We start from the raw sequence: 27,766 nt of genomic DNA on the forward strand, positions 1-27,766 counted from the left end.
GAGAATATATTTTAATTGACATGTAAACAAGTCAAAAACAGATTCTAGTTCTACCCAGGACAATTTGCATCCTTATTTACAATTATTTATGGCACAATGCACCTTCCAGTACATTCTATTAATGATTGCTTTATATATAAATACATTATACCACCTGAACATTTAGTGGTATAAAGTTGTATTATCCTTAATATCTTGCAATGCATCATCTTCATACATAGTAAAAGCTGGTACATGTACAAGCTTATACAATAGGTCAAGGAAAAATTAAGTTTCATTCAGATCTTTATAAATGAGGCCCCCCAAGTTTTTCAATGATGCCAGCGCTCCAAACATTTACTAGCTATTAAAGTGCTCACTTTGAAATTATATATCCTTCTAAAATGGAATCTGCAGATGGTTGAAACAATTTTTCCCTTTAAAGTCTGATCTGTGTCTGCAAACTGTTTAAGACCAGATACAAAAATAAACTACTTATGAAGACCCAGCTTCCCCAGTGTAGTATAACATAGTCAAAGACTGAGAACAATTTGTGCCTAAAACTCAATAAATGGTTTTGTATCCATGTCTGCAGCCACACAAAAAACATTTCACTGCATTCAAGTCTATATGATTAATTTTAAACATTTTACTAAGACCTAAAACAATATAGGAACTTATTAAACAGTCTTATAGGAAATTCAGAATTCTGTTTAACAATGTGATACCTACACCTTCATTTTTTCTTTTGAAGAAGCTTCAGAAGCGAGCAAAACATTTTGCAGTAGAAAAAGCAATGAGGTTTTCTGCATAAATACTGCCCATTAGAGAAATCCTGGGAATAAACTTACTACATAAAAATATTTGGGCACATCGATTCTGTGACACGATAAACCAGTGGTTTATTAAGCCTGGTCCTGAACACACCTACATAAGCAAGTCTAACAGGTCAGCCTTATTTACCAGTTTTGTAAAGACTGAGAACATTGAAGTTACTGATCAATTAAGCAAGGACTTTATTCAATTAAAGAAAAACCAGCCTCTGAGAGATGAAAGTCATCGTTACATACCAAATTACTTAATTTCACCATACGAAATTATTCCAAGTTTTTAACAAAATGAAGATTTTCATGTGTACACAACCTACTGGATTTGATTTCGGATAGCCAGCTTTAGGAAACCCAGAAAAAAACAGGCAGTAACTGTTGGAAAAACATGATGGTTCCTGATACATACAGTATGTACTAATGAGAAAACATGCAAAAGGAAAAATGGGAGAAGAAGGAAATTATCTTCTGTGACTCGTCCCAATGAACCTACAGAGGGTATTAAGCCTACATTTTCAGGATATCATGGAAGGTACACCATTTTATTTTTAAGTGCATAAATCTCTGTTCATCACAGTCACCGTAATTCCCACACAAGGACACTAGTGGATAATGGTCCTCTGGCAGGTAACAAGAATAACATTGCATTAAGGCTTTGACATTGTGATTGTCAGAGCACCTGCCTGCCTTTTCTGTAAATTACAGAAAAAACAGATTTAGAACTTTTAAAAAAGGTTGAAAATAGGAATGGTGACTCTACTTTAAATCATGCTATCATTAATTTCAAAAGATCATAAAATTGGTTAGTATAGGAGAATGCAATCCTTTTTTAATATTGCCTGTAATGTGCACAGCTGCTGACTATGGTTACAAAATATACAGGAATGGCAGTGAGATCATTACATTTTTAACATTTTGTGACCATTAGGAGGAATATATTTTACACACTAAATCTACAATCTTATACACAGATTTCAGCTCCTAAACAGTAAATGTTTCATATGCATCAGAAATAGTTTTTCCAACCTACATAGAAACCTTTTAAAATGTTAAATTCTGACAGCTAAAGGGAATTACTTTTTTCTAGTTTATATACTTTTCCAGATGCCATTCTATATGAGGGAGAAATATACATATTTACACAGCTTACAATTACTTTTACATGTTTTGCATACAGTTCAAACCTATAATTATTGCTTAACCCATATACTTTCAATATTGTAATTCAATTCCTTATAAATCCATAAGAGAATTTTAAATAAGTGTCCTTATAGTTTTAACAGATGCTGTGCCTTATAAATCTATGACTTCCCCTGCGCCAAAACTTAAAATGTGCATGTGACAGAAGGTGAACTTAAAATCTCAAGGGATACAGACTTTTAAGATTTACAAATGTGGGCATATTGTAAACACATTCAAAATGAATCATATTTAAAGAACTCTGTGTACACATTAGAATTTGTTATAAAAATATACAAACAAACCAATGTTATTTATCTCGTACACAATTTGCAGTTTTAGAGATGAAACTGATGTGCAGTTCCAAATTAAAGAAGTATCTAAGCCCGAACCTGAACATTTAAGTCTACTCATATTTTCTACTTCGTTTATTTGAGAAAAACTATCAAGCAGAAAACCTTCAGGCGGATTTTCCGGAACTTTTGCTCCTGGTGCACAACGTGAGAGAATTTCAGAGAATGTAGATCCCAATCAAGGAAAAAAAAATAGGTGTGGAAAACAAAAGATAGCTTTGAATGCCTTTCACTTAAATATAATTATGATTTTCAAAACAGAAGAGAAAGAAGAAAATAACATTTACACTGGGGCAGCATACTTTGAAAGCAGTCTTGTTGCCGTGAATGGGGATGTTATGATTTAGCTGTAGTTCTTTGCAAGAGCACCTTAGAGAATTCAACACTGGTCAAAATTTGGAGCAAAGAGATTCCAAATAAAATTAGAGCGTTTAAAGCAATTACCCTAATACAGTACTTGAAAAGCAACTCGAGACAGGAAAACCTGTGTTTATTGTGGCTGCTGTGGTGCCCGGCTCTGGATTATAAAGTGCTTTAGTGAGGCGGGACGCCCAGCCCCTCACTGCTTGAGCAGGTCCTTCAGTACAGCTCCAGCACTGGCATCGGCAGACACTGGCACCGGCGTGAAGGTGGGCAAGGAGTCGGAAATGGGCTTCATGAGCAGGTGGCCACCCGCTCCCGCCCCTGTGGCAGCTGAGGTCATCAGGGGCACAGCCGCCGACCGCGGCGCCAGGAACGGACTGGACTCCGGTCTTTTCGCAGCTCCAGACGCCCCTGGAAAATATTAGGCCGCACTCTGAATACTAACACTACGACTGGTCAATGGGAGAAAGATGAGGCAACGTGGAAGAGAATCGCTCAGCTTGTATCCCAAGGTAATAAAGCCATTTTTAGTTAAACTGGGAATACAATCGTGGATATTATTTAAAGCTGCAATAAAACAACTGACTGGTCTTTTACAGACTCACAATTTTTACCACACAATATCACTTTTGGTTTCCTTTATCCCTTATGTAGAACCAGCAACACTTTTATACTCCTTATGTGGTAATGAATCTGGCTCTATCATTATGGACTCGAATACCAGCATGGCTCACTCCTCCCCTGAAACACGTGCTGCTAGAACCTTCTGCCAAACCTCTGGCTGCGAGCTCAAGAGCATCTGCAGCAGAGGTAATGTAGACCAGAGTAATGTTGAGTTTCTGCAGTGTGCTGGGGGGACTCATGCCCTCCCAGCTTTAACAACCAAGTGCTTCTGCCCGAGGACTGGCATCTGGATTACAGTACTCAGACTGTGGCATCAGCACCTGCCTTTACTGGTCAAGACCGGCTAAATTTTATCTTCCTCGTTTTAAATAGGTGATTCAAATTAAAAGACAAAGGCAAACGTCTCTCAGCACTGGGACTGTACTGTGCAGTATACAGGTCTCGGGCTCTGCTTGTACACACCTGAGGCAGAGCTCCCTGTGCTGCTGTAGGTCTGGCCAGGAGGGTGTGCAGTCAGAGGCTTTATGTCGTACACAGGCAGTCGGAGTGGGGGAGCAGTGGGCCTGGACTCCACCTCCAAAAACTTCACAAACATCTCAGAGAAGGACTGCACAGTCAAACAAAGCATGAGGGCAAAATCATGAAATCTTTCAAATATGTTGTTACGAGATGATGGTCAGAAAATTACAATAAATCTGCAAGAATGCATTCCTTACGCTGTTCATCTGTGATGAATGGCCAGGTCTTTGTGGAGTGTTGGGGACACTTTGAGCAGTTCGGCCCCCCAACCAACTGGATACCCACCCAGTTACACCGTGAGGCTCTTCTAACAAAAGCTGTAGAAACAAAGAATAAGGAAAATGAGGATGCAACAGTTTTTGTAAACAGAATATTTATACAGCTGAGATGGCAGTTCTGGTTTTGAACTATACTGGCATCCCTTGCAGTCAAAGTTGACTGTCTTCCAAGATCATCTTATCTGTATGTCCAGAGATTACTGAAGAGGCCGGTCCTGGAAAACCAGGCGTCTGCTTCAGTTTGGGAATGTTGCCGAGTAGAAAAGACTGCCCTGAGTTGTTGATCTGGTCCATGACATGCTGTTTCTGCACATCATATGGCTCTGAAGTGCTGAGATCCTTGTAGCAGATTCTTCCTCCAACTGAAGGGATCCTGTTGTTTTTTTTTTTACTAAGTAGTGGCTGAAGACCTCACAGATGAGCTGATGGAACTAATTTGGAGGTCGTAAGACACTGAATAACTCACAAAGAAAAAGACATCTAGAGTGGAGAATTTTAACAGCCTAAAGGAATAAAGGCAATGAAGTGGAACAAGACTGAAAGCAATAAAACAGGCCTTAGGAGAAGTGTAATTGAATTTACCACTCATTCTGAAATCTGTTTTTCTTTAAACTGTTGGGTAATTCTTCTGAATAGTTGGAAACCTTTCCCATTGTTTCTGCCAACATTCATGAATAAGGAAATAGTTTCTTCAAGGACTTTTTTGAGCAGTGGCCTGACTTCACGTATATAACACATGGCAGAGTAAGATTACTTATCCTATCCTTTTGCTTGATTTATTGTCTGCTCTGTTAAGATATAATTAAGCACTGCAGCAGTGCCATTTGAGCTTACCAACGTACAATGTCACTACTCATTTTTTTACCATAATGCCAGGATTCGTTTAAACATAAAACCATGCCTAGTTTTCTAAACTGCAGGATAACAACTCAAACCAAAGTTCAAAGCAGGTACACTATACCAGGTTGCCTCTGGAGTTTTGTTCAAGAAGAAATAAAACATGAAAAAATACTCTAATGTTTTGATTCAAAAGGATCATGCTCACTTGTCTTGTGTGCAACAAGATGGATTACCAGTATTTACAAGAGCCAGGAAAAAATCACTCAGTTGGCATTGAGCGTTCAGAATTGCAAATGCCAACTGCACACCCCACTCAGCTGCATTGTTAAGAGTTTGGGCAAGATTTTCCTATGTCACTTGAATGTACCTTTTATTTTTCAGAACTGCAGGCTCCCAGGTTTACATTTTTTTTACAGGTATCTCCAGTATTGTCAGTGTTTAATGGAGTTCAGCAAAGAGTGCTCAAGTAGTCACCCATGTTTTTCCAGCAGATGCACTGTTAAGAGTACATCTCGTCGACAATCAACTTACAAACCTTACACACAACTACAGAATCCGTTTTTCAAAACATTTAAACCTAATGACACTCGCATTTTAATTAGCCACTGACTGAGGTCTAAAAACACTAGGTGATAAGGCTTCTTATCCTATCAGTTCAATCACGTGGTTATGATCAGCGGCAGAATGAAAACCACAGGATCTCACAGGCTCTGGAGGAATTGACGAACCGATTTCCCATTCAACCGTGATGCCAAAGGCTCATTTAAATCACTGGCGTGCACCAAAGCGCGAAATCTTAATCACTGCAGTGTTTTAAACAATGTCACCACTTCAAAATCAAACGCGTATATCTCCACACGATAGGTTATCAGAAGTTGCTGATAAAGATATGCGTCACGCGTTTGAACCTGCTCATAAGTGCGTGATGTAGCTGGTCCGTGGTGACCAGTTGTAAGAGATCTCTACATAATTCGGCAAAGGATTTAGATTTGAACTCGGAGTGATTCACCGCAGCAACCATGTTTTACCCGTTAAAGTCTTAAAATACAGAGTGGGACTTTACAACAGGCACCAATATTTAAACATATACACCTTGGAGTTTTGCATATAAAGATCATTAGGCTGCAGCATCTTCAGATTTCTTCATTTCTGATCTTATCCTTCATTGAAATCTGCAGAATCCATCTCAACATCCTCATTTCAGTTCTTCTCATCAAGTTCTCTTCCCTCTTTCCAACTGCCAAGCATTCAGCTCCATATAGTAGTACAGGTCTAATCACAGTCTTGTACATTTTGCACTTTAACTTTCTAGGAATTTTCCTGTCACAGATTATTCCAGTTATTTCTCTCCACTTGTTCCATCCAGCTTTCACTCTTTGTTTTACTGCCTCCAGTGTTTCTCCTCCCTTTACCAGTTTTGATCCAAGGTATTTAAAGCCATCAACCTGTTTCAGTTTTCCTCCATTTGTCTCCTCAACATTGGTCATAGTATCTCCTCTTCTCTCCATTACCATTATTTCAGATTTTTCTGCATTCATTTTCAGTCCACCCTTTTCCAGACTCCTCTGCCATTTGAACACTTTCTCCTGTAGTTCTACTTCTGAATCTGCCATCAGTGCCACATCATCAGCAAAGATGAGTTCCCAAGGCACTTCTGTTCTTACCTCCTCTGTCAGTGTGTCAATAATGTTTATAAAAAGGAAAGGACTTAGTGCTGATCCTGGTGTACTCCAACTGTGATTTCAAACTCTTTTGTCTCTCCCCGTTGTGTGACCACCTTCGTAGTTGCATCTCTATAGGTTGCTAGAACTAACTTCACCATGCTTTCTGGTACTCCTTTCTTCCTCAAGCACCAATACACCACCTCTCTGGGCACATGGTCATATGCCTTCTCTAAGTCCAGAAAGGCCACATACAGCTTTTTCCCTTTCTCTAGTGTCTTCTCCTGTAACTGTCTCATCACAAAAATGGCATCTGTTGTGCTTTTCCCCGCTGAGAATCCACATTGTGAGTTGTGGATCCTGACTATCTTCCTGAGTCTCTTGTCCAGAATTTTTTCCAGGATTTTCAATCCATGTTCCAGAAGTTTTATTCCTCTATAGTTTTTACACTCCATTGGGTCTCCTTTCTCCTTGTAGATGGTAACCATACTGCTTACACTGTTACATTCTAATGTGAATGAATTAATTCCTTTAGGAACAGCATAGACTCGAACTGCTAAATGTTTTGGCAATCACAATGAGAAAGGCTACAAATAAGAGAAAGCCATCTGACCGATATATAACAGCTATTCACATTGCATTCTCTCTCCCAGATAGATCAAAGCATTAAAGATTTGACTACAATTTGTAAGCAGTATCTTTGGATAATTCAAATACACTGGCTTATATCTATTAACATTCTTTTAAAACTGAACCACTCTAATATCAGAAATATTAGAATAACAGAAATAATAGAAATAATATTATGATGTCATCAGCAGCCAGATTTCAGAAAGACATATTACTTTGTAGTAAACAGGTTAGGAACAGCAGGTTCCTGGCCACTCCATACCTTGTCCATCTCATCTTTCTTGAGCCCCAACACACTTCCCATTAGCCGCAGGGCTTCGTGCCGCTTGTTCTTCGGAGTGTGGAAGTGCCCGACAAACAAGTTCCTCATCAAAACCCTGGAAAGACGAAGGAGGCTCAGGTTACCCGACGAGCACAGTGGTCACACGTTTTATCAATGTTTTATTGAGCCCATTTTAATGGGCACTATTACCAACGTACAATCTTTTAACCTCACACTGCCACGTTACAAAAGCTTCACTGGTAAGAAGATTAGCTCAATCTGCACTTCACTGTACATATTTGAAGAGACTAAAAGGCAATTATACAGAACCTTTTGTATTCTTATGTGATGACTTTTTTGCCTTAGGCTTAGAATATTTAAGCTAGCCTGAGAAAAGTTTTGACAGTAACTACAGTGCTGGCTTCATTAAATGGTAATTGGTTGTGTTATTTTAATCAAAGAGACTTTATTTTCGTTTGTAATCGGTAATTGTCAAACAGCTGGGCTGACCCCTGCAACGCTCGGGTCAGTGCGGTGGAGCAGTGCAGTGGCTCTGTGGCTAAGGATCTGTCCCTGTGGCTGGAAGGTTGCCGGTTCATATCCTGCGGCTGGCAGAGCAAGGCTCCTAACCCCAACTGCCCCAGGGGCGCCGTATAAATGGCTGACCCTGTACTCTGACCCCAAGCTTCTCTCCCTCTCTGTGCGTCTCATGGAGAGCAAGTTGGGGTATGCAAAAAGAAAAATAACTAATACAAGAAATTGTATATGTCCAATAAAGTGATCTTATCTCACACCAGGAAGAATCTGCTGACTCGTGCACTGTAAACCCCATGCACCACTCACCACAGTACCTAAAGCAGACCTAGGACTTACTGGAGGACTGAGGTCTCTCACCAAAAGCACTGCACATTTACATGCACCAGGCAAGCCAATGGAGTTACTCTGGCACAGTTAGCCAGCGAGACCATGGCAGACTCAGGCCTGCCTAGCCCCTGGGGTGCTCAGCTGTGAATCGTGCACTGCTGCTCTGAGAACCTGACATAGCCCTGACTACAAATTTTGTTTGGATAACAGAGCTCAACCTGTGCTTTTTTTTAACAAGCACCTATTAAGCCTAAATATTATACTATTTTGATCTGTTTATTTTTAGTCTTAAATTCAGAACTTACTTGTCTACTTTTCCTTCGGTGCTGTTCAGGAGGTTCATGAGCTTATTCTGAGCCTCTTCCAGCATCTCTTGTCTGAGTGCCACTAGAAAACACAGCACAGTTCTCAAGCCTTGTTTTAGACATTCACAGTATCTGAAATTCCATACAATTGAAAGATTAATAACGCGTCTTCTGAAGCTGACATTTTTTTCACAAACCTTTGCCAAAAAAAGCAAAGCTCTGGAACCGGGAGCAGTATTCCAGACATGTACCACTCAATTAGTTAACTATTTAAGGCAAACTGCAAAAAAGGGCAGCATTTCTTATTTTGATTTTAACATTTAATATAGTACAAGACCATAAGAACTGTCTGGGAATTTAACTGTGATGTAATCTAGTAGGAAGCTGTGTTTGTCTGAGGTTGATAAAGCTGAAACTATCGTGTGACTGAACAAGACAAATGGGGCAGGACAACTTGGGGTTCGCCAGTTTGTTAGGAACAGAAAGTGAATTATGGCTGCTGTCAGCTGTATTAAACATGCTGTCAGATTGTCTTGTTCATGAGATTTGTTATTCTGTGCTCACAGAGCTATTACTTTTCACATTTGGGAAAATGAGTAAATTATAAAATTAATGGCAGTTTCTGGGAACAATCCTCAGAAACAGCACAGCAGATACTATACTTTTGACAATGGAGAACCGTTCAAAACAAAATCTGCCTTCATAATAAGACAAACTATATATATATAAATGCAAAAAAGCAAACCGACTACTGTTCAGATTTTTATACTTTTAGTATCCTTTATATGAGCTTATCCTGACATGTATAATTCTACACAGGTTCACAGGTGCAGACAAAGCAAAATCTCAAATCATTTTTTCAGGATGCCACTTTTGAGGCTGACAGAGATCTTCAGATTCTTATTGAAGACTAAGGGTGTATAATCGTTTTCAGAGTTTCAACTACCTAACACTTAATTTTTCAAACTATTTATAACAAACACATACACTGAAACAGGCACATGTTTTGTGGGGAGCTGAGGAACTAATATTTTCAGGGATTACAAATGCTGAAATCCATACAATGAATCTGCATTTAGATTATCAAGATCAAATAATATGAAAGTTCAGAGACCTGCTGATTCAGTATAGGGTCACAATTAAATCCACGCTAATATCTGGTAATTGATCTTGTCAAATGTAGCCAATTCCGATTTAATGAAAGATAAAAAAGGTGGATTAAGCATAATTAGCATTGACACTACATAGACATCAACTAGAAAGACTTCATGAAGAATAGATGCTGCCTTAAATGTCTTACATCTAAGACAGGAGTTTGTGAGAGAAGCCACAACAACACAGCTGGGCAGCTTGTTCCAGACTCCCACAACCCTCAGGGTAAAGAAGTGCCTCCTTTTCTCCGTTTTAAATACATGAAGTTTCCACGTGCGCCCTCTGGTTCATGTTTCACTTTTCATTCTGAAGAATTTCACTGGGTTGGCTTTGTCAATGCCCCTGAGGATTCTAATGGAATTAGGTTTCTTATTTGCTCTTTAAAAAAAAAGATACGGGTATTTTTTTCCTCACCAAGCCAAGAAGCAAAACAAAGCCTAACCTTGTTTTTGTAGTTCTTCAATCTGCTCCTCTTTCAGGTCGAGCTGATCTGTCAGTCTTGAAGCTGACTCGAGGGCTGCATTGGCTTCATCGAGATTAATCTGGGTGGAAAGGAAATGGCCAAAATCCCAGAACAGTCCTATTATTTTAAGACCCCCACATCAGCTATAAAAATATTTTTCAACAACAAAACTGTTTCACAAAGCAGAACTGATAGAAAGGCAAGCGATTTGTCTGGGCTTAGTTACAGTCATTTTGCCAAATTAACTCTAACAGAAAGGTCAGGGGAAAAAATAAATGACAAAAGATACTGTGTTTAAGTGGGAGAAAAGTTACTGGGCTGTGGAAGCCGTTCTAATCCCATACCTGCATGGCAGCCAGTCTGTCTTCCAGCTTTTCTGCCTTCCTCTTCCATTCTGCCCTTTCCTTTTTGTACTTCTCTAGCTCTGCTGAATACATGGCCTTCTCCTCTGGAAAACGAATACAGGTTCACTAATACATTACTGCTATAAACTGTATGGTTTAGGAATGAGAAAGACACCAATCTTCTTAAATATCAGGCATAAACATATGCAAGTGACAGATTACGCAACAGAGTACATCAATTTTTGTGTGTAATCAGTTATTCCAGCAAAGATGATAAAGGTGTTATCCAAATAAAGCATACATAAAAAAAGATATTACACAGACTGTGGCATGTTTATCTGTGGAAATTCACTTCTAATAAGGACTTTAGTGAAATGCACTTAACTAAACATGAATCGTAGATGAGCAAAGCATATACAGTAAGCAGCATTTGGAGGATTTATTTAAAGCTAACAACCCTTTAAAGACTCTGGGACCGCACAAAGTGAATATCAGTCTCTTTGATAAATAATTAACACAATATTTACACATAAACCTATGAAGTGGTTAAGCAAAAAGACCATTCTCAAATGTCAAGGGAGAAGCCCGTGCAAGTTTAAATACGTACAGGATAAACCGAACCACAGCAGGTTTGACTTGCCTTGCTGAAACTGCTCTAGCACCATCTGCAGGTTGGAGAGGGAAACTGCATACTGGTTCACTTGCTCCTGTGAGGTACGGAGCTGCATCAGGGCTTCATCGCGCTGACGGGCAACAGTGTTTAACTGCTCCTGCAAGGACTCCACCTGCAGACTAGCTTGGTGGCTGCAAGGGTTAAAAAAGAATTACAGAATCCTGCCAAAATCCAACTGTAAAATAGTAATTTCCTGAAAGGGCTTTCCCTTACAAGAGGGAATGTTTTAATAATGCGCACTTGAATTTATAGGACATGCAGGACTCAGAAGGAGGCAGGTCTCAAATTCTCAGTAGGGAGAAAACTGGGGTTTGAAGCTTTAATTTATTGGAATAAAATAACACAACGCTTTGCATTTTTAGGCTTGAAGTAAATCTGTTTTGCATCAGAGATAAAGTGCAAGTGCTCCATTTCTTGCTATTTCTTATGGACACTTTTGTAAAGAAAGTGAAAGAATGTTTCTGTTCTCATTATATGTGCACCTTTAAATATTTATATTATTTGATATATATATTGTGCTGACTACTAGCGAAACTCTATAGTTGTGTAATGCTCCAAAATATGCGTATTTAAATTACTGGAAAAGAACAAATAGTCAATGAAATGTCTGCAGCTTTCCTCCATGAAACAGAACATAGAAATATTGAGTCAATGAGCCCCTATTTTTTTTATAAAAAAATTAGTTATAATTCTTTCCCTCTTTTAACATCTACTTCTAGAGATGGTGCGATGTGTAGCTGCTGAAACCATGAGCAAGCAGCTAGCAGGTACCACGCCTGTAACTTTACCTCGCACTCTCCACAGCGCTGGAAGAGGAAGCCAGCTTTTCTTCCAGGAGCACAACTTTCCTCCTCAGCTCGGTTTCGCGGTCCTCGGCCGCCACGGCCTCTCGGGTGTAGGAGTCCTCAATCTCAATCAGGTGAGTGCGCAGCCTCTCCAGCTCCTGCTTCAGGCGCTGCTCTTTGTCCTTCATGTGCTGCAGCTGAGGGCACAGTTCAGTGGGTGAAATACTGCCCCCTGGTGGACCTGTCTAAATACCCCAGCGGTGCTTTCTGACCGTTTTTGCCCATGTGAACTTCATCAGATTATTCAAGCGTTAAAATTACTATTTTAGTGTAAACTTTCACATGCAGATTCATTTTAACTCTTGAATGTATTAAGGGACAAAGGCATTGTGAAGTCTCTGCCGAGTCGTACATGCCCGAATCACTGTTTGGGATATAAGAAGCACAGAATTTGGGTCTTGGGTTTATTTTGATTGACCATCATTAAAAACTATTTCCATATTGCTAACAGAACCTGGAAATGGAAATTCTTCTTCATGACAGTGGTTGCAATTTAGCTACTCAAACTGACTTCTTAATCAGTATTGTAATATAAGGAGGAACGTGCAGGAAATATCTGAGTACCTTAAATATTAAAACAAAACATGAACAGCCACACATTTTACTTCTGTCACAGTACCAGAGAGATGGATAATAAATACTTTAGGCTTTTTCAGGAAGGAGTATCTTCTCCAATTTACACCATCTGGGTCCATTTACAAATAAATTATGCATCAGTCTTACCTCATTCTGTAAAGCACTAGTTTCCATCTGTTTCTGTTTCAGGGCTAACATCACTTGGTCTCTCTCCTGTTGAAATTTCACGGCTTTCTCTTGCATTGACTTGACTTCATTCAACAACTGGTTTAGTTCACCTGACTTTCCCTGTTAGAAACCCAATATGTGAGATTAAACCCAGGTTTTGTGGAAATTATGCAAAACTAAAGAGAAAACTGATAATTTATTGCTCTGAGGGAGCATAAGCAAATTTGCAAAGAACGGGCAAAAACTGCAATATCCAGATGTGCAAAGTTTATAGACTTCTCTCAGAAAACTTGTGGCAGTAATTTCTGCCAGGGATGCCTCTATCAAATATTGACTCAGGGGATGAATACTTATGCAGTTATTTTATTTCTAATCAATTTAGGAGGACATGTAGAATTGTATTTTCACATTGACATTATAGTGTTTCAATGGCAACAATCTCAATTAAATACATTATTTCATAATTTAACAATAAAATGTAAAAGTTCCAAGAGGGTGAATATTTTTGATAGTCACTGTACGTCACATCAGAAAATGCAGATTTGTCATTTTGCACTGTGCTCAAGTTTGTACAAAACAGTGTTCTCAGCAGATGTAGCAAAAATATTTCAGAAGTTCTTTAAGGTTCAGTATGAATACTATAAAGTGAAATGAAGTTCTCATGTATCCACATAACAACATGGACCTACCTGCTCTCTTTCCTTAAGCATTTTTTCCAGTGCAGATGCTTTCTCCTTCATAGAATTCGATTCAAACTCCTTCTCTCTCAACATCATGGAAAACTGCATGTTAGTCTCCTGCAAAGCTCTAAATTCTGTCTCCTTCTCTCTGGACTTTGCTATTATTTGCTCGTTCTCATCTTTCAGTTTCCGAATGTCCATTTCTAAAATCAGAGTTCTCTCTTTAAGGTTGGTCACTGCCTGCTTCAACACTTCATTGTCGTTTTCTTTGTTTCTCAGACTCTCACTCACAGAGCTTAGCTGGTCCCCTTTGGATTTAATCAAGAGGTCCTTTTCTCTGAGAGACGTCTGCAGGGCCCCCAACTTGTCCTTGGCCTGCTTGATCTCTGCCGCTGCTTCTTCGTGTCCCCTCTGCTCGCTCTCAGAGGCCGAAGCTATAGAATTGGACAATCGGTGGTTATTTTCTTGGAGAGTCCTTATAACCGTGTCCTTCTCCTGTAGGATTTTTTGTAGACGTTCCTGCTCCCTTTGCAATCTTTTCACCTGATCTTCCTGCTCCAGTGGTGTTGTGGCTTTACAGGCTGCTTCACTCACACTAGGAGTGCCCGAATCAGGACTGCTTGCGACCAGGTCAAGTTTTCCTAGCAGCACATCCTTAGTGTCGCTCAGCTGGCAGATGGTTTGCTGAACCTGAGCAAGTTCCTGACTCAGGTTCCCAAGCTTTTTTTCCTTCTGCTCGTAACCCTGGATCAACCTATTGTAGTCGACTGAAAGTTTGGAGTTACAATCGCTATCAGCCGAGATCTGGCTTTGCAATTTTATAAGCTCCTCTTGCAGCTGTGCAGATTCGTGCTGCATGTTCTTGACGGTAGTGATGACCTGCTGCTTCCACTCCTCCATCTTTTTGACTTGCTGTTTTAAGGTATCCCTCTCCTGAAGAAGCTCTTCAAACTGATTGCTACTCACACCACTTGATTCGGCCTCAGACCCAGAGTTTGAGGTCTGGAGGACAGTCAGCAGTGTTTGGCACTTTTGTGTTAACGCATCTATCTCAATGTCCTTCTCCCTGATAATCCTGGAGAGGTTCTGGATTGTCTCTCGTACCATTTCTTGGCTCCCAGTGTCGCTTATATTAGACAACCTCTGATTTTCTTCTTGAAGCTTCAGTAGAGCAGCTTCTTTGGCTGCGACAATATCCATGATTCTATGGTAGTCCGACTTCAACTGGCTGTTCTCTCGCGTCTTCTCGTTTAGCACTGCCAACACTTGTTCTCTTTCCACCGCATAAGCTTGAAGCTGCTGCTGGAGGTACATGATGTCCTGCATGTGTGATCCAGCAGACACCCTTGCATGAAGAGCTTGTATCTCCAGATCCTTCTGCTGGACGATCTGGGAGAGTTTGCCCACTTCGTCTTTGGAAACGACCAGCTGATCCAGCTGTTTGGTCAATGACACATTCTTCTCATTGAGAAGGTTAATCTCTATCTCTTTCTCTTTGATCCCCTTAACCAATCTTTCTATTTCCACTTTGGAGAAATCATGTTTCTCATTTCCATTCTCAACATTCATTGACTGAGTTTTATCTTCTTGCAAAATATTAGAGGAATCGGTGTTGATCACCTGTGTTTCCCTCTGTTGCTTCAGTTGATCAATAGATTCCTGAAGGTGAACAATCTCTTGGTCTTTCTCAGAAATCAGTTTTTCATAATTCAAAGTCAATTGCTCATGCCGCATTTTGGCCTGATTTAATTCATTTTGTTGCATCTGAATAGACTGCTGAGATTGCAGTAGGCTTCCTTTTTGTTCCTCCATTACTTTCTTAAGAGCCAACATCTCTTCTTCAAAGTTGTTATTTTTGCTTTTTAGCTGTGTGATCTCAGTTTCCAGTTCCGTAATTATATCCAAAGTTTTAGGCTCAGCCATGGGTTGAGGTCTGCTTTGCTGGTCCCTCAACCGGTCAATTTCTTCTTTGAGATGACTATTTTCTTCCTTCATCACACCAAGCTGCTTTTCTTTCTCGTCAAGTAAGTGCTTAATCATGTCCCCTTCTTTGGCTGCCCTGGCACATTTTTCAAGCTCCTCCTGTGTTTCGCCTACCCTTTCCTTGAGCTTCTCTATAAATGCTTCTTTCTCTTTGATCACCTCTGTCAGCTGTTTCTGCCCACACAAACTCGTTGATAGTATCTCGCTGGTTTGTTGGTGATCGGATGCCATTTGTTCGATCTCTCGTTTCAGGTCCGAAATTTCACAGTCCTTCTGCTGATTCAGTTTAACCATGCGCTCATGCTCAGTCTGCAAAGCTGTGGCATCCATGCTCCGGGCCTTTGTAAGCTCCATAATAGTCTGCTGGTATTGCCGGGCCTGTTCTGCTAACCTGTTTTCAGCTTGATTAAGCTCAGCTTCCAGCTGTCTCTTTTCTAGCCTTAAAGCTTCTACTTTCGTGTCTCTCTCCAAGGAGGCCTTTTGTAAAGCAGCCTGGAGATCCTGAACCTGGCGACTCAATCCTTCCTGCTTCGCCGTCGCCTCCATATGCGCCGCTTTAAGCTTTTTATTTTCCATTTTAAGTTCATAATTTGCAGATGAAACCTTTTCCAGCAAACCTTTGTTTTCGGACATTTCCTGCTTCAGTTCTGAAATCTCCTTTTCCTTCTGCTGTAGCAGCTGTTCCTGCTGCTCGTCGCAAACGGCACTCTTGCTCGACCCGGCAAGCTCCGACCTGGCCGTGGAAAGTTGCTCCTCTGTTTCCTGCAGCTGTTTCTTCAGCTCCGAGTTCTCCTTCCGAAGGTGGGAGCTGTCCTCCTGCAGCCTCTTCAGCTTCTCCTTCAGGTCCCCGACGGTGCTCTCCAGCTGCTGCCTGCCCATGTGCATGTCATTGAGAGCAAAGGCGCTCTGGCGCAGTTTCTCTCTCTGCTGCTCCAGCTCCTGCTGCATCGCTGCCTGGTCCTTCTGCTGCTTTCTTGAGCTCTCCACTTCAGACTGCAGACGGCAAATAGAAGCATCTGCATCTTTACGCTGTTGGGCCAGCTGATCCTTGAGTGAAATCAGGTGCTACAAAATAAGAAGAAATCATTATTGTGACTTACCAAATGCAAAAATCCTACATAAAACAATTTATCTCCCCCTAAATCCCTGTTGATGTAACTGATTCATACCACTGATACTGCAACTGTGAATGTTTTTTATCTGGGGATGTTATTCCTTAATCTGTAGCATAACATGCAGGATGATGTACTATAACTGACCATATTGGCTTCCTGATTCTGCCTGTCCAGCTCCTCCACTTCTGTTGCCAGCCTGTCCTTCTCCATGGCACCCTCTGTAAAGGCCAGTTCCTTTTCTTGCAACTTGTTTCTCAGTTCTTCCACCTCCAGCAGGACGGCATCCAGCTCCTCATTTTTTCTGGTACCATTCTCCTGCATCTCTTGAGATTTCAGCCTTTCAAGAAGCTCAAGCTGAAAAATAGGGCAAAAGTATCACAACTGAACAGTAACATGATACATACATGCAACAGAAATGAGAGTGATAAAGTAGTTTAGCATTTCAGCGCTCAACTCATAGTGAATCCTTTTCCCAACAAACGACCCAAACTATTCATAATAGGTGCTGTTGTAAAGCAATTAAATTGTGTATCTCAATACCAATTTTGAAGTTCAACAAGGAAACACTGACTTCAAGTCACAAAAAATGCAGATGTATCCCAGACAGAACATTGCAGGAAATGGTTTATAGTCCGCCAAGAAAAATTAGCATTTCGCTGCACCCATTTTGGATGATTCTAATCCTGAGAAGAGAGTCTCAATGGAATTCTGCTGTGGTTTTTCATTAGCTATAGATACAGCCTGATGGCTGCTGCTGCACACCACAAACTGTCATCCAATACAATGTGGAGCAGAGATGGAGGGCTGTACTCTCACCTCCTGCCCCGCCTTACTTCCACATGTACACCAGCACATATCCAACTCTGAGAGCGTAGCAGATCCCAGCAATAACCAAAGGTCATTTCTGATTTATACAAACAGGGATAGATTCTGCAGTAGATCAATAATTCTCCTGAGCAGCGTGGATTTCCTAATTTTATTAAGGACAAACTACCTAAACACACAAGCCAGATGGGTAGAATACCCTCTTCTCTGTAACCCATGTTCTGTTCATGCTGGAAATACAACTATAGTATCATTCTGCATTTAAATAATTCATTTCACCTCAGTATTTGGCCACCTAATTTAAAAACTGACATAGAACAAATAGGATGGAAAAAAATATAATTCAATCCAAGAGTCACTAATAATGTTTAAATGATATATATAATTTAAGAATCGCTAGATTTAGATATTTAAAAAGAATAGATAGAAACAAATATAGCTACTGGCTGAGACTGAACTGTTCTTGACTACCAACCTTCTGTTGCTCCAGCTCCTCCTTCTCTTTCCTCATGGACTCAATTATAGTATTGAGTTCTAGAATGTCTGCGTGTTCTACTTCTGCTTGGGATTCAGTCTGGTAAAACAAAAAAAAAGCTTTCACAGTCATGTTCAAGAAAAGCAGTTAAAGGAAAAGTGTTAAATTTACTCTCTTCATTTCAAAATATCAGTGCAATGTGCTTTTCTCTGGTGTCTTCCTAGAAGCTTGCTGCAATGTGTTATTCTAGCGTAATATATAAATGTGCAAAATGCATCACACTGCTATTTTTCTCCCAGGGATGGAAATTAACTTTCTGTGGTGTTGACCACTTAGGTCAGCAGGCAGGTAATCTAGTGGACCACTGGAGATTTTAATGGCATAGTTTTCTACAAGAATAATTACAATAAATCAAGTACATGAAAAATTGTAAACGCAAATTGGGATGATTCTCATTTAGCAAAATAGAATATAAATTACATTATAAAAAATAAGCATCACGTTATAAAATATTTTTAAAAAATCAACCAATTATAATTTAAACAAACACTATCTGGAACATTTAACAATACAAAGAAATGCAGACAGTACAAATTACTCTTAACATTTCATTATATAGCCTGCAAATGCCTCAATTACATATTATCAAGTTGTCAACATACCACACTGAGGCTGTTCAGCCTTAATATCTCCTTTTCCGCTGCTGCAATCAAGAGAAGAATAATTAAATCATATCAGCTGTCATAACTCAACAGTTTAGCAAGAAAATGCTTTCAAATTACAACAGTGCAAGTTGTTAAAAACATTGTGCAACAGGAACTTTTTTTTATCACATCTTTCTGGATCAAATCTAGAAGACAGAGTTACCTGACAGAGCTTTCTTCAATCCAGTGATCTCATTCTCAAGGTGTGATTTATGCATAGCTTTCTCTTCCTGTTCTTTAACTCTAGTCTGAAGTTCTTCAACAGAGTTCTGCAGTCTTCGATAATTTTGCATCAGCTGGTTGTTCTCTGCTTGGGCAAGTTCCTTTTCCTGCAACAGTGCAGTCTGCTTCTTCCCTGAGGCAGCGAGACTCTCTGCCATACTCTTCAGCTTCTTCTCCTGCTCTTGTGCACTCTCCTCCAGGGCTTGGATTGTCCTCTGCAGCTCCAACGCTTGGGAATGCTCCTGGGTTCCCGTGCTGGAACCACCTGAAACAAAACAACATATAAAACACTGATGATCAGAAATACAAAAATGTATCTACATATATGAATTCATTCCGATTTCAAGTTTGACATTTCAAATAAAAACGTAATATCTGTCTCAATACACAATGGTGGAAGTTTTAGAAATAACCTTCTGGCTTGCTTTGCAAATTTCCAATATTTTAAGAAAAGGCTTTAAAGTTAGAACTTCAAAGCTCCTCTATTGTCATACAAGCTTTTCGTTTTCTGATAAGATCAGTAAGGTCACCTGCTAGTACAGAACACGCATGCTGTGTTTATGAAAATGTACCTCACCTAAATTCTAGCTGAGACTCACCTCTCTGGTGGTAAACAAATTACGGCTTTTTTTCCTCTTATTGCTCAACAGATGCAGATCGTAGCTGTTTGTGACAGTCATGGCAGCCAGCTTAAAATTACAACATCCGATTCCGGAAAGTAACAAAAGAGACTGACCATAACATTTTCATTCATGGTTTACATTGAGATATCAATGCCTGATGTAATAATCAGGCTTAAGTTTAAACATCGTAAACAGGATATTTGCGATCTTATCTTCTGGGATCAGCTACAGTATGCATTCGTAAAGTCTCAGATCAGCGCCTGACGCTTGTGATGATGTCTAGTTAGCTGTAGAAAGTAGGAGATGTCTGACACCTGCTTGCAGCTGCTCTTCAAGCTCCTCAATTCTCTCCTCGTACTCCGCCAGCTCCTCCCTATGTCGACGCGTGATCTCTGCCGTTTTCTGCCTGTGCGCGTCCTGTAGTACCGAGAGCTCGTGCTGATGTTCATCAATGTCCCGACTCATAGTCTCCTTCAGCTCCTGGGATGCGGGGGGGAAATGGGGAAAGAGACATCCTGAACTACACTGTGTAAAGTTCAGCTCCACAGAAACCAAAGACAAAGATGATTCCCAACTTGTTCCCCCTGCATCACAGGTCAAAACCAAAGCAAACAACTGCAGAATCATCCATAGCTCATGGTAAACAAGACCCAAGAGCACGCAGAATAGTAAGTGAAGAACCTGGACCGTAAATGTATCTTTTTTTAAAAAAACAGGATTATTTTTTTCTAACATTTTAACACTAATATAATAAATAAAGTACTCTGAGATCTGTTCACCATCAAAAAATACTGCATAAAACCTGATGCACTGGGCTCTTTAAAATATTAGAATGCAAAGCAGAAGTAAGAAGAATAACACTTTTGTTTCTCTTACCTTAATAGTTCTTTGGAGTGCCTGCACATCACTCTGGTCAGTACTGACTGCTCCCTGAGTCTTAGAAGTCTTTAAAAATAAAGATATATTGGTACAAATCAAAGACTGAGCACCTTTGCCACATGACCAGCAAACATCATAGGTCTCTGGGCACGATCTAAGAATCTGACAGAATGGCCTCCAATGAGCAAACATAACTCCTTTTAGTATATAAACCTAAAAAACATACTGCTTAATAGGGCAGGGCGATATACCAAAAATGTACCGCTACCAACGTTAAGAATCTCTCACCGACCTAATTTTGCAGATGTCGGTATGTTTGGTAAAAGCTTTCCCCACAGTGTGCTTTCATGAGCGGTCCCCTTAAAAAACTACAACAGCCAGTCATCATATCCAGTCACATGCTTCTGCCTCGTCCAGCTTTCGTTCTTCATTCCAAACACAAAAAAGCGTGCCAGGCATGAGACAACACGAGCGCTTATGATGAACCCCAGTCAGGCACGGATGACTCAAGCACAAATGAAGATGAGCTGGTATCTAAAAAAGATGCAGTGTCGATCATTTGGTCATATTTTGGCTTCAGCAAACAGGATACTGAACAAAGGGAAGTCAGATGTAAACTCTGTCGGAAAACTGTTTGTGTGCTCAAATGTAACAAGAGCAACTTGTTTCATCACTTGAAACACAACCATGTTGTGGAACACGAAGAGTGCAAAAAAAAGAGAAAGACTGACACGTGCACTCATGGCCGAAGCGATTCCCCCAAACAGCTGTCTCTAACACAAGATGAGGTGTGTGCAGCTTTAATAGTTTTGCATATTTAAAACATGATCTTTCAGCATATCATGTAATCATATAATTTCAAGGGTTTTAAAAAAATTATCGTTAATTTATCGTTATTGGGGTAAATGTGTGAAATTATCGTGATACTGATTTGAGGTCATATCGCCCAGCCCTACTGCTTAGCAAACATCACTCAGTTCACAACTTCTGAAATCAGTTTCTAAGTTTCCAAAACATTTTCAATGAATTATGAAAAAAAGCGCCTGTGCAAGGTGTTTGAGAGCACTTCCCTTAAGTAATTTAGTCAACAGCGTGGCAATGAAGATAGGAAGAATTTAGAATACAGTCAGCGTATCCTTGGGAGGTGGGAAGAAACTAGAGAACAGAAAAACATGTAGACTCCACCCTGAATTTAACCCAGGAGCCTTGAACTGTGAGGCCACAGTTCTTAACCATGTCACCGCTCTGAAAAAAGGGACCATTTCAAATTTGTAACAATGACCTGTGATAGATGCTTCCAGTGAGAAACTTCTGATTCAAGTCGAGACACTTCATTGGACAGCCTATTGATCTCTTGCTGAGACCAGATGACATCTCCAAAGTCCATCTCGTCCCCCTGGAAGCCTGGGTGAGGTCCCGGGGTTGGGAGGAAGGAGGCTGTTGTGCTGGTGGGCAGGACTGCTGGTTCTGTGGGCTGTGCAGCCATCTGGAGCTTCTGCACTTCATCCTGAAGGCTATTCTGCCTGGCTTTCAGATGGCTGATCTCCACCTGAAATATGAATTTCATTACAAAACCGCACAGTTTTTAAATACTGGTCAGATGCCAAATTCAGAGAGATATTCAACATAATGTGGCTTGAAGAATTCATGTCCATACAGTGAAGCCAGCAGCTGTCTTGATAGCAAAAGTCCAAGTGTGAAGACACTGCTGTGACTGCAGCTATCCACCATACCTCCTTCTGCTGCAGCAGAGATCGGTATTGGGATGACTGCTGTTTTATCTGAATCTCTGCAGCCTCATGCTTCTCTTCGAGCTCCATGTGAATCTTTCTCAACCGTTCATACTGGAAAACAAACAGAACAAGCAATGAGTGTTTTTCAAGTCCTTGCTATGGCTTCCTATAAAGTTTAGTCTTGACTTCAAAATCCTCTTGCTTACCTAAAGGGCTCTATATGGGTTGGCACCTCAGTATCTAACGTACAGTACCACTGTCCTTCTCCTCACCTTGCAACCTGGGTTCATCTACTTCTGATCTCCTGTTTGTTCCCCAAGACCATTTACATACTATGGGTTATAGGGCCTTCTCTTGCTATGCCCCAGAGGTCTGGAATTCTATCCCTAAGGATATCAGAAAGTCACCTTCCCTGAGCTCTTTCAAGTCTAGACTTAAAATCTTCTTCTTTCTCTGTGCTTTCCTACTTATTCCAAACCATTATTATAGTTGTGTAATTCTGCCATCTCCTCTTATTGCATGCTTTCAGAATCCACTTTTAAATATGCTATAAAAATTAAGTTTATTATTATTTTTGAACAAATGAACATCACATAGGAAATGCAAATTCTTGTAATAACTGTAAATACAGAGAAGGACTATTTCACTCTAACACAAACTGTTTGCTGTGGTATCATATGAAATCAATTTCCCTTTAAGCAGAGAATTAAATAGAAGAATTTGTCAAGAAGCAACCTTTCAGAGTAAGCACAATAATTCTTATAAGTGTATTACAGTCTTCAAAAATTATTAACAGTGGTGTCCATTGTATATCTAGTAAATGAGCTGCAGATAATTCCATTATTAAGAGCCTAGCAGTCTATGACGCATCAGGGAGCGACTACTGGGCAGGCAAAAACACCATGCTACTGTTTAAATGTAGGTGAATTTTGTAACTAGAATCTAGGCTTAAGAAATCAGGAAAAGGGTGATATTATATACCACTGTTAGTACTGCAGTACCTGACACTGGATTGCCATTACCTCTAATTTCTGAGGTAATGACTACCCTGCTGGGGTACCTGACACTGGATTGTCATTACCCCTGAAGTTGATTTCAGACCAGTGTAGATTCATGGCTACCCTGCTGGTACTGTGGCACCTGACACTGGATTGTCATTACCTCTGATTTCAGAGCTGTATAGGTTGATTCCACTTCCATTAGTTTTGAGTTAGAGACATGTAGTTCAGTAGCAGCATCTGGGAAAGGAAACCAGCAGATACAGTACAACATGAAACAGATGCTCAAGCCAAACCAACTAACAGATTGCTAAATAATATACTGTCCATGGCAGAGCCCCACCCTGAAAAGTTCCACTGAAGTCATTTAAAACCTAAGACACTACGATAATAATTCAATAGATCTCTTTAATTGTACTTTGATTTAAGCTTAGATGCACATGAACATTTTTAAATTGACACTAATTTTGGAGTTAAAAACCAACCTACAATAGAACCGTTTCTATTTGATCTAAACTTATTACCATAAAAATGTAACTGCATACAAAAAACAGTCTGGAATTACATTTTCAAGTAACCACAAATTCTAATGTACACATCATTAAAAAGAAGGCATGACAATAAAAAAAACAGAAATATGATTAACTTTTCTATTATGTTTTTGAAGAAAAAGGAACTTGCAATGTTATGATATAAAAAACTGTAAATGTATTTTAGTAACACATTTAGCATCTTTTTTTCACAACAAAACCACGATTACAAAGATTTTCAAGAACAAGGTTATACCAATGTTGTTGAAAAAAACACTTAAAACAGTTACAAAACATCATCTAGTTAATTTACTCCTCATCATAAGTTTTCATTATTGCTCTTTATAAAAGATAGGAAAGGAACAAGAGCTCTGATAGACTGAACATCAGAGAAAAGAAATGCAGATTAACACAACAAAAACAAGGCTTTCATGTCATGCTTAGGCTACTCTTGGTTTTGTATAAATGTGTTTTCCACTTACGGAAACAATCTTATGGTCATTTTTTGGAGCAGATCTTTTACCATTTCTCTCAGAGTTAGAGGTACACTGACAGACCAGTATCTGCTACAGCCCAGTTGTGTGGCCACAAAGCACAGAAAAACTGCTACCACAGCTGCCACTGCTAAAGTTAGCTCTAAAAAAATGTGCCCAGCCTTGAGCAGTTATCTAATCATAAACAGAATGCTAAATCAGGATATCTCAGGAAATGACTTTATCAGTTTCTTCATGTTTTTTTTTACGAAATCAAAATGCTTTTCTTTATATTGTTTGCACTTCAAAGGAAAATTGAATAAGTGGCACCTGAGATGGGATTTCCCCTCTGCTATCTGCCCCATGTTCTAAAAAGGTACAAGAAGTATAAAGCCACTCACTGCCGAGCCAATCCTTACACAGAAGCTCAAAGAAAACGTCTGTGGGCTTTTACCCTAAACAATGCCTTTACTACATGCACGACCAGGGAATCAACCTTTAAAAAGTCTTTTGTTCACAAAATCATCATGATGCAAACTGCAATTTGTACACATAAGGTACTTAAATTGCCTTATTAGACACTGATTAGAGGATAAAATAGAAATTCAGGTTTAAATGTTAAGTTTGCTTTCTCTTGCCCTCTCAGAAACAAAGCAGCTTTTTATAAGCACTGCCAAACCTGGCATCAACTGAGCTGAATGACACAGCAACAAGTAAGGATGTGCTCGTCCCTGTGTTTCAATGCTATCATAACGGCCATCGTATCTTTAGCACTGAAAATAAAAGACTAATCAGCCTTAATATTCACCTTTTTCAATACATCCTACCACTCTGACTCTGAAGGAAGAGAAGCAGGGTTAAACTATAAGGTAAATTCAATTCAACTTTATTTGTCATTATACTTACACAGGTGGATAGTATAATGAAAAGTGTTTCTCATTAGTCTCTCAGGTGCAGTATATATAGAACAGCAGACAAGACAATAGACAGTAAACACAATAACAATGTGAACAACAAGTATGGTACTAGTATGACATATCTGTTAAAATAAACCAATATATAATCCCCTGTACTGTGTGAGGTGGGGGTCACATGTGCTCCATCATTGGCATCAAAGTAAACTTAGGAAGCAGGCATTGATATCCATTCTCTACAATAAGGGTATGATAATAGAGAACAGACTGGTTACTTCTGGCACTGTTTCTGTCACTTTTTATGCCACAAAGATGACAAAAAATGTCAGTTTGTCAAACACTCAACATGATAACTGAATATTACATTTAGAATATTTAATATTAAACGTATTTCTTTAGAAACCCTTCCACTCTCAGATGTCATTGTATTAGTATGACATCTTCCTAAGGGCTGATCCTCCAATGAACAGTTCAAAGTTCCTAGTAGACAGTGAACGCTGAAACACCAACAGCTGTTGTCTCTTCAGTAAAAGTGCACTGCACAGATCACATTTTAAGCTTCATAACCTGCCTTTTCTTTTGATTTGGATAAACATGAACATATATATATAGTCTGGCATTTTTTGGTTTACTATGAAATGTAAATATTTGAAATTGTGCAAATATGCCTTGTTGTAACCCACCATGTTTCTGTGAATAATCCCCTCCCAGGTCTCATAAAAGAACAGGACCCCAATGTTATTTGAAAATCACACTTGCATAAGGTAGTCAACACTTAACTGCCCCTCCCTTGAACGTAGGTTGAAAGACATTCTAAGGAATTAACAGTTTGTAATCTGCGAGAGGCATATTTTACATCCCAAGCCAAACATTAGAAAGACAAACTCGATATTTGGATTTCACACAGAAATGAAGTTTTGGAAAATGAATCTTAAAATGGGGCATCTTAAAAGCGAGCGACACAGGAGGCTGACAAAACCCAAAATGAGGCAAAATTCACAGATGGGCTTCCCAAACCTAATTGAGAAGACGTTGTATGGCACCACAGGGACGGTACAAGTTACACAAAGAAAGGTTAAAAAAAAGACACAAACAGCCGTATTTGCAATAATGGTCAAAGTCAAGGCAAGAATTTGCAAGACAATGGTGTCATTAGAGGAATTGTATGGAACGCTGCATTCCATGATTATGAGAACCTGACACTGACTGGGGTTAATCACAATTAGGACTTGTGTAGCAAGACAGTAAGCACCCCATTAAGTATTGACCTCACAGACTTCCACGCTTCAGTGATGTGCGTGTGGGAGCACGGTGGATACACCGACCACCATACTGCAGGTGCTGAGGGCGAGCAGAGTTCCCGATTCGGAGAAGACTAAGAACACTACGCCGCACTCACCTCCCACTTCCTCCGTGCCCTCCAGGAGAATGTCTTTGGTAAAACTGGATAGCTGGCCGGTGAACGAGGACAGGCTTCCCCCGACCTGTCCGAGAGACTGACCCAGCCCAGAGCCGAGCCCTCCGAGCCACGAAGACATCGTTGCAACAAAAGACGAACTCGTTTAAAAGGGTTGGCAACAACGACGGGAACTGAGCATTCAATGCCTGCTCTTTTCGTTTCCTGTCCGATACAAGTCAAAATACAGTCCCATCTAAAGGGAAGCCGCTACAGCGACAACTAGTGCGGTATTACCCAGCTTTGCGACTCATGCTGCCGGCTACATACCACTGGAAAACTCGCGGCTTGTTGAAACGACGGCACCAAAGATACAATTACAAAAGCTAAGTCAAAAAAGAAAGGCAGTTTCAGTTAAGTTAGATCACAGTAAAATATGCAAGGTGATCCAAATACCACAGCTCGCTCTCCTGCCCCCTCTATGTTTCTGTAACAGCTGTGTTTTTATTTTCAATGCTCGGCACAAACTGATGATCTCCCCCTGCCAACTCGACGGCGGCCATGACAGCCAGAGCTCCTCGAGATACGTGGACAGTCAGTAAAGCCACCACAGCATCATGGGACACCGGAGGACCAACAAGGCTCTCGGAAGCTGTTGGGTTAAATGTTTGTAAATAGCTTGAAGCCGTCCGTGTCCGTCTAGTGGTAGTGGGTGGTTTGTAATTTGCTTGTTTCTCTTTTAAAATAATACAAAGGTCTTGTGTTACTGTGAATACACGTCCATATTTAAATACCGCAGTGCGAATGTGCCAGCTGCATATGGATGACAGCATTAATTCATTTTAAAACCTTCTGAACTAGCAAAATTATACATACAGTAGTACAACGTCAGCAATTTCGCACTACAGAATTTTTTTTATAAAGGCTTTATGTCAGAATTATAGTTTGCTTAAGTACAATTGACAGAGTACCATATGGAGAGTTATCTTGGGTGCTGTTAGCATATACTACTTACTGTATATGCTAATATTTCTAATAGTTATGTTTTTGTTCAGCTTGAGGTACTTTATCCGTTTTTTCCTTCATAACACCTGAGTCAAATATTGATTTAGATATATGCCACTTCCCTTTCAACGTCTAAATTTCCCATTTTTATCACTGAAAAAAACTTTTCTTCATTTATTTTATTACTTAATACTGAAGAACTTTTAGCCTCCATTGCAATATTTTCTTTGCCTTTCTTAATATTCCTTTTAACCTGTGCCTGCAGTTCATTATACTCAGTTTCTTTAAATAGGTCCTGTTCTTTTT

At 39.9% G+C, this 27,766-nt stretch overlaps 1 protein-coding gene across 1 annotated transcript; it reads right to left on the reverse strand.

The window, feature by feature from the left end:
• Positions 1 to 27,044, reverse strand: trip11 (thyroid hormone receptor interactor 11). Its single transcript, XM_088925949.1, has 21 exons — positions 26,459 to 27,044; positions 23,306 to 23,382; positions 22,145 to 22,255; positions 21,694 to 21,960; positions 20,409 to 20,477; positions 19,847 to 20,012; positions 18,851 to 19,174; positions 18,646 to 18,686; positions 17,984 to 18,082; positions 16,828 to 17,037; positions 13,595 to 16,633; positions 12,885 to 13,025; positions 12,105 to 12,298; positions 11,284 to 11,447; positions 10,644 to 10,747; positions 10,279 to 10,378; positions 8,685 to 8,766; positions 7,516 to 7,630; positions 4,042 to 4,161; positions 3,788 to 3,932; positions 1 to 3,112 (listed from the first exon to the last, which is right to left on the reverse strand). The coding sequence occupies exons 1-21, from the start codon at positions 26,595 to 26,597 to the stop codon at positions 2,898 to 2,900; spliced, it is 5,922 nt and encodes a 1,973-aa protein (XP_088782075.1). The 5' UTR covers positions 26,598 to 27,044; the 3' UTR covers positions 1 to 2,897.
• Positions 27,045 to 27,766: the final 722 nt, after the last annotated feature.

This window comes from Atractosteus spatula, chromosome 9 (assembly GCF_055471065.1).
Source record: "Atractosteus spatula isolate fAtrSpa1 chromosome 9, fAtrSpa1.hap1, whole genome shotgun sequence".
In the NCBI taxonomy this organism is placed as follows: domain Eukaryota; kingdom Metazoa; phylum Chordata; class Actinopteri; order Semionotiformes; family Lepisosteidae; genus Atractosteus; species Atractosteus spatula.